Source organism: Urtica dioica, chromosome 10 (genome assembly GCF_054948205.1).
Source record: "Urtica dioica subsp. dioica isolate 48M chromosome 10, U.dioica_male_clone48M_v1_H2, whole genome shotgun sequence".
NCBI lineage: Eukaryota > Viridiplantae > Streptophyta > Magnoliopsida > Rosales > Urticaceae > Urtica > Urtica dioica.
The window spans coordinates 16,691,748-16,699,328 of NC_142765.1; the positions used below are offsets into that span (position 1 = coordinate 16,691,748).

Sequence of the window (7,581 nt, forward strand, 5' to 3'; positions counted from 1 at the left end):
AGTGAATGTCTGATGTCAAATTTACACTTAACACAAAATAAAAAAAAATAAACAAAAAGAGGCCATGAAATAAGCGAGAATAAAAAAAAACTAAGCGAGAATCTGTTCGACTACGAGCATAAGAAACCGTAAAAAAAATAACAATAGGTAGCTAAAGGATACAACATTGATATTTAAGATTGTCAAAAACATAATGTAGCTCGTTAACTGATTGGGCGGATTTGGGGCGGGAACAACGACAGTTGGATGCTTTGCTTGAAAAAGAGGAAAAATTTTGGAGACAGAGGAGTAGATTGACGTGGATGAAATGCGGCGACAAAAATACCTCCCTTTTCCATCGGAGAGCCTCGGCGAGACGCAAGTGAAATAGCATTCGGGGTCTCTTCGATGACTCCGGGAGTTGGAAGGAAGGTGATTCGGGTGTGGAGGAGGTGGTTTCATCCTACTTCGGGAAGATTTTCACGTCTTCCCACCGAGCCCAGAGGTTATTGAGGCGGCCTTGCTTGGTGTTGCCCCGAAAGTTACGGCTGCGATGAATGAAGACCTGCTCCGCCCCTTCGATGAAGACGATGTGAAGAAGGCCCTTTTTTCCATGGGACCCATCAAGGCTCCTGGTAGAGATGGATTTCCGGCGCTCTTTTACCAAAAACATTGGGAGGTGGTCGGGGCGCTCGTTACTTCGGTGTGTCTGGGCATCCTTAACGATAAGCACGAGGTATCGGAGATCAACGACACGGTTATCACCTTGATTCCTAAGGTTGAGAAGGCTGAAAAGGTGAGTGATTTTTGACCGATTAGCCTTTGCAATGTGATCTATAAAGTGGTTTCGAAATGTCTTGTGGAGAGATTAAAGGGTCACATGGAGGATATTATTGCGGAAAACCAAGGGGCTTTTGTGGGGGGCCGACAAATCTTTGACAATGTGATGGTTTGCTTCAAAGGTATCCATACTATGAGACGGGGTAGGTTTGGGAACGGTGAGATGGCTGCCCTTAAGATCGATATGGCTAAAGCGTATGACCGGGTTGAATGGCATTTCCTCGCTGCCATGATGCTTAAACTCGGCTTTGATGGCAATTGGGTGGAGTTGATCATGAGGTGTGTCTCGTCGGTGAGTTTCTCCTTCAACATCAATGGCACGACACGGGGTCACGTGACTCCTCAGCGGGGGCTTTGGCAAGGTGATCCCCTTTCTCCCTTTCTTTTCCTCTTTTGCTCGGAGGGTCTCTCATGCCTCCTTAGTGAAGGGGAAAGGCGGGGAATAATCCAGGGGGTGAGGTTTGGTAGGAATGACCTTCGTGTTTCTCACCTCTTCTTTGCCGAAGATAGTATCATCTTTTTCCGTGCTTCCATGGACGAGTGTGATGAGGTTTCGGGTTGCCTTTCTACTTGCTTCGGGACAAGTGATAAACTTCTCTAAATCGGAGATCTGTTTTGGCTGCGATGTCCTCGAGGAGGTTAAAAATTCTGTTGCGGCGCGTCTTGGGGTCATCATCACTCCGTGTCACCAGCGCTATCTTGGGCTCCCGTCTTTTACCGGAAGGAAGAAAAAAGAATTATTTGCTTTTGTCCGGGAGAGAGTGTGGGAAAAGATCAAGTCGTGGAGAGGTCTTTGGTTCTCGCGATCGGGTAGGGAGGTCCTCATCAAATCGGTTCTTCAAGCTATTCCGAGCTATGTGGCTAGTTGCTTCCGTCTCCCCAAAGGCCTTATCGGTGACATCCATAAAGCTTTGGATAAGTTTTGGTGGGGAGGCTGCGGTGATTCAAGGAAAATTCATTGGTGTAAATGGGAGGAGCTTACAAAGAATAAGTTGAACGGGGGGCTCGGCTTTCGGGACCTCGAAAAATTTAACCAAGCTCTCATCGCCAAGAATGTTTGGAGACTCCTAAGAAGACCCGGCAGCCTTGTTGAGCGTGTTTTTAGAGAGAGCTATTTCCTGGATGGTGACCTTCTCAAAGCCTCGTGCGGTTCTACCGGTTCTTCTATGTGGCGTAACATGATTTGGGGTAAGAAGATCTTAGAGATGGGTTCGAGATGGAAAATTGGAGATGATGAATCGGTCTTTCTTGCTAACGATAGATGGATTCCCCATTCTCACCGATTTTCCCTGGTGGATACCCCGCTCATCCCGGAAGACATGAGGGTTGCGGAACTTAAATGCTATGATGGGAGGTGGAATGAAGCCTTGGTCCGAGCTATGTTTGGAGAGGAGGACGCCAATGCTATCCTTAGCATCCCGGCGAGTCGTGTTGGGATTGCCGATGGAATTCGTTGGCATTACTCTAAGGACGGGGAGTACTCGGTTCGAAGTGGATATTGGGTGGCTATGACTGCCTCGCCGTTGGCTGGCTCCTCGGTGTCGTCAGCTTCTTCTACGTGGTGGTCTTACCTTTGGAAACTCTCAATTCCTCCGAAAACGAAACTCTTTGCGTGGAGAGTGTGCAAAGGTTGGATCCCGGTCAAGTCGAACCTTGAACGGCGAAGAATCTCGGAGGACTCTTGCTGCCCTCTTTGCTTGGAGGGACCGGAAACGGTTACACATGCAATTTGGGGTTGTCGATGGACCCGTAAAGTGTGGAAAATCGCCGGCTTTGGGGATTTGATCAAAAATATATGGGGGCTGGACGCCACGAGCATCTTTCTCAACGCCATGGACGCTTTGAAGGTACGTAACTTTGATTTCTTTGTTGTCTTGACTTGAGAAATATGGAATCATAGGAATCAAGTGTATACCGGCAAAAAGAAATGGTGTCCTACGACGCTTGTGGAGTGGACCGGTGATTTCCTAGACAACTATAGAAAAGCCAATGCCGTCCCCGCCCCAGTTAAAAGCAGCAACGAACGACCGACGTGGCCACCGCCGGCATTGGGGATCACCACTATTAGTGTGGATGCGGCCTTGGACACCACTCGGGGGTGTTTTGGGGCTGGTTGTGTTCTTCGGGACCATCGGGGTCTTGTCATCTCCTCGGCTATCTCGTGCGACCACCACAGCTTCTCCCCTGCGCTCGCTGAAGCCTCGGCTATCCTCCGGGGGCTGCTCGCGGCTAAGGATCCGGCTGACTCGGGTGGTGGTGCAATCCGACTGCCTTGAGGTGGTCCGAGTTCTCAAGGAGGGTCACGTCCCCATGACGCAATTGGGCACAATCATACATGAAATCAAGGTTTGTAGTTTATATTTTTCTGTTTTTGATGTTATTCACATTCCGCGTTCGTGTAATGTAGTGGCCCATAATTTTTGACCCGTTTGCTTTTCACGTTGACTCGGATGTTCATTGGTTGGGGCTTATCCCGCAGTGTGCTATGAGCGAAGTTTTATGTGATCAAAGAGCCGTGATGTAACCACGGTATTCCTCCGTCATTGAAGTGTGAAAAATGTATTTTCTCCACGGTGTACTAAAAAAAAAAATAATTTAAGACTCGAAACGCAGACTCGAAGTCTATAGACTCTATCAACTTTACCTAACAACTTTCGTTGCTCTCTCACTCACTTATACCCACCAACCATCAAATTATTATAATATAAAAATAAAATAAAAACCATCGACGGACTCTCCGAGGCCGTCTCTCTCTCTCTCTGGGTTTTCAAATACCACCGAAACCCTCAGATCTCGCCATTTTTGTCACACCATACCTCAACGATGCAGAGCTCCGCATTCTCTCTCTCCTCCTCATCCGTCGCCCTCCCCAGGCCCCGCGCCGCCTTCGCACCGTCGCGGATCGCCGTCGCCCCGCCACGTGGCATCGGGAAGTTCGCCGCCTCGGCGACTCCGCCGCGCCGATCATGGTCGCTCTCTTCGCCTTCGTCGCCGTCTCTGGCGTCCTTCAAGCTTCGGCCGTGGGTTTCCGAAGAGGCCAGCCGGTTCGAGGTGAGAGCTAGCAGCTCGGTGCCGGAGAGCGCCGGAGAAAGCGTCGTCGTCGACGCCGAGCCGAGCGCGTTGAGGAAGACGATCGAGCTTGGTTGCTTGTTCGGTCTTTGGTACCTGTTCAATATCTACTTCAACATCTATAACAAACAGGTATGGCTTTAATTTTTTGTTGCTCTGAATCCGATATGAATATATGTGAATCGTTGATTTCGTTGTTATCAGAGATCGAGCGTTACTCATGAATTATTCATTTACTTATTCGTTTTAAAAAAATGTCAGTAGGATATTCATTGATTCTGTATCAGGATTCCTTTTGTTTTTAGTGTGTTATTATTTTTTATAATTTCATTTATTCTGTTCTGGAACAATACTTTCAAATGAAAGAGCAGAGCTTTCATAGCCAGTCGGTGTTGATGATATATAGCTTGAATTGTAATTAGGAATCAAAAAATAAATTCGTAACAAATTCTATAGCATTGTTATCAATTCACTTTGTTTTTCTCTGCTTTCGTTGTATTTATTTTATTTTATTTTATTTAAGGAGTGCCGTTTTAGGGAGATATGGTGGTATGGTAGTCGTTGAAACTTGCAAGTGTCTGCAATTTTAAATTTTTTTATTTTTATTTTTTATTTATTTTTTTATTTTTTTATTTTTATTTTTTGTATGTTTGTTTCGGGTTGGGTATACAGTTATTATTTAATTTTATATCTTGACTATTACAAATCTTTTTGTTCTATTATTTTCTGGAACATCAAATTACCAATGCTGTTACAATCTTGAGTATCTGTGTGCCTGATAGATAAAAATCGCCGAGAAAGTCGGTTTCGACACTATGACTTGAAAGTCTATATTTCCTTTTGGGGATTTCACATGTTCTGTTTACTTCGGGGTTGTGGTGCTTGGAAAAACTAAACTTGTTTAGAATCAACATAACCTAGTTGATCAATCTCCTTAGATACTTGTTTGAAAGAAGGGAGTTTTTCATATTTCGGTTACTTTTTGTTCACTGCCTATAGACTGAGATAACTTAGAAGATACGAGATAAGCACTGGCGCCCAGAACTGTAGTTAGACACAGAGTTATACTTGTCCTCGATCTAAACAATTAGCGTAATGGTTTGAAAGAAGAGAGGATAATAAACCATCATAACCATAATGTTGGCTTCTAATTACATTATAATTTCACTTCTTTATCACAGGTCTTGAAGGTGTTCCCATACCCTGTTACTGTTACTCTGGTTCAGTTCACCATGGGTTCCATACTTGTTCTATCAATGTGGGGATTCAATCTCTACAAGAGACCGAAAATCAGCGGTGCACAGGTAAAAAGATACCATGGAAATCTATACGTTGATCTTTGTTTAGTAGGTTTGCTCGTCCCGCTTCTGTTACATGATGTAGTAATTAATTTTTTTTTTTCTCCCCCAGCTTGCAGCGATTCTACCGTTGGCAGTGGTTCACACTCTGGGAAACCTTTTCACCAACATGAGTCTTGGTAAGGTGGCCGTGTCATTTACGCATACAATCAAAGCCATGGAACCATTCTTTTCAGTTGTCCTCTCTGCCATGTTTCTTGGCGAGGTGAGTTTCTATGTACTCTTCGATTTGTTCGAGATTGCTGTATATGCATTACATATAGTGGCAGTGTGTGATTTGTAATTTCTAAGGGGTTTTTAATTTCCACATCAGTTTCCTACTCTCTGGGTGGTTTCTTCCTTGGTGCCAATTGTTGGTGGTGTGGCATTAGCATCAGTCACTGAGGCGTCTTTTAACTGGTATGTTGTAATTTTTTTTTATCATTCGAATATTCTTTCTCATAGTGGTGATTACGGCCTGTAGTTACGATAAATTCGTTGTTACACTGGAAATTCTTACAAGTTCTTTTCTTTTTCATTAACTTGATGGAACAGGGCTGGATTTTGGAGTGCCATGGCTTCCAATGTGACCAACCAGTCCCGTAATGTCCTCAGCAAGAAGCTCATGCTTAAAAAAGATGTAAACTTTGTTCCCCGGACTTATAATTTGCGCGTTTCTTTTAAATGCTTTCATTTGTTGAATTAGGCAGGTCTAACTCTATTACTTACTTCGTGTTTTGTTTGTCAGGATTCCATGGACAACATTACTCTGTTCTCAATTATTACCGTCATGTCCTTTTTCTTGCTTGCACCGGTGACTATATTTATGGAAGGTGTTAAATTTACACCCGCGTACCTACAATCCGCTGTGAGTACTTTACAGAGCTAGCTAAAATTTTCCGATATTCCTCGTTTCTCATAGAAATTTCTAACCTTTTTTACTCAATTACAGGGATTAAATGTCAACCAATTATACACAAGGTCGTTTATCGCTGCCCTCTGCTTCCATGCTTATCAACAGGTGAGGGTTTTGGTGTCCATTCACTTGTCTTTATTCATGCACAGATTTTATGGGTCTGCTTTTGAGTTTTTGATCAGTCACCGCCTTTGTTCATATGCCTCACAAGATTAAACTCTCAGAAAATTCTATTGCTTAGCTTGTGGGTTTTTCTCTCCCTGCTAAGGGCTGTAATATAAAAATGAATTACTATAACAATTACAAGGAAATTAAAATACGAATCGATCGAACTGTGCAGGTTTCGTACATGATTTTGGCTAGGGTATCTCCCGTTACTCACTCCGTAGGAAACTGCGTGAAGCGAGTGGTGGTCATCGTAAGCTCAGTTGTTTTCTTCCAGACACCTGTCTCGCTCATCAACTCCCTCGGTAAATTTTCAATTCCTCTATAAACTATTTACCATAAAGATATGGTATGCTAGGACATTTTTTTTTTATTCTCCGACACAATTTACTTGAGAGACTTATTTTCTCTCTTTTTCAGGCACTGGGGTCGCACTAGCTGGAGTTTTCCTATACTCGAGAGTGAAGCGCATTAAGCCGAAGGCAAAGACGGCTTGAAGACTTTGAGATCAAATTTTGTTATTTAAAAGAGATTTTAGATGACGAAATCGTAGAATTATGTGTTCGTTTTATACGGATATTTTTTGTAGATCAGTACGAGAACCCAGGCTTTTGGTTTAATTTATTTTGATTGGTTTTGTTTTTGGGACAAATTTTATTCTTTTGAAAACCAGCTAGTAAATGAACGTAGAATTGCAATGCCTCTCCAAGTGTTCAATGCAAGTTATAACTCCGAGAAAATAAGAGTTTTTGAGTTATTTGACCATATTTCTACTATTCCGATAGAATGATTTGTGAAAAGAACAAGTCAATCCGAGTTTAATTGATGCAAAAAATAAAATAAAAAAATTCGATACGAGTTCACAATTTCCCTTATACTCACTAATGGTCTCAGAATCCTTACTCCGATTATAGAATAAAGGTCGAGCATTGAGTTGGATTATTTTGCATTCATCAAGAAATACCGTGCCCAGAGAGAACATAATTTTTTTTTTTTTTTTTGAGAAGTGGTCAAGATTACATGATATGATATGTTAGCAGTGCAAGCGCAACATAAACTTGTAATTTGGTAATCATTCACTTTTTGCGCAAAAATATCATATCCGCTAAAAAATCGTTAGCTAATGTGAAAGCAAAATCGCATCACTGGTATGCCAAAAAACAGTAAATCAAACTGTAAACTGTAACTTGTCTCAAAATTGTTGTTTATATATATATTTTTGAGAAAATGGCGACATAAAAACTCAATATTTACGAGTTGTTACACTTGTGTTCC

The 7,581-nt window shown here is 42.7% G+C and overlaps 1 protein-coding gene across 1 annotated transcript; it reads left to right on the forward strand.

The window, feature by feature from the left end:
• Positions 1-3,524: 3,524 nt before the first annotated feature.
• Positions 3,525-7,063, forward strand: LOC149383585 (triose phosphate/phosphate translocator, non-green plastid, chloroplastic-like). Its single transcript, XM_089629228.1, has 9 exons — positions 3,525-4,020; positions 5,070-5,192; positions 5,299-5,451; positions 5,560-5,645; positions 5,781-5,865; positions 5,974-6,093; positions 6,178-6,246; positions 6,482-6,611; positions 6,727-7,063. The coding sequence occupies exons 1-9, from the start codon at positions 3,643-3,645 to the stop codon at positions 6,801-6,803; spliced, it is 1,221 nt and encodes a 406-aa protein (XP_089485354.1). The 5' UTR covers positions 3,525-3,642; the 3' UTR covers positions 6,804-7,063.
• The last annotated feature ends 518 nt before the right edge of the window (positions 7,064-7,581 follow it).

What these genes read in the sequence shown, in the direction of transcription:
- LOC149383585 (XM_089629228.1), top strand. Translation starts at nt 3,643, where the DNA reads ATGCAGAGCTCCGCATTCTCTCTCTCCTCCTCATCCGTCGCCCTCCCC. An exon ending in AGCTCATGCTTAAAAAAGAT is followed by an intron (nt 5,866 to 5,973) that starts GTAAACTTTGTT and finishes TTTGTTTGTCAG; the next exon opens with GATTCCATGGACAACATTAC. An exon ending in CTCGCTCATCAACTCCCTCG is followed by an intron (nt 6,612 to 6,726) that starts GTAAATTTTCAA and finishes TCTCTTTTTCAG; the next exon opens with GCACTGGGGTCGCACTAGCT.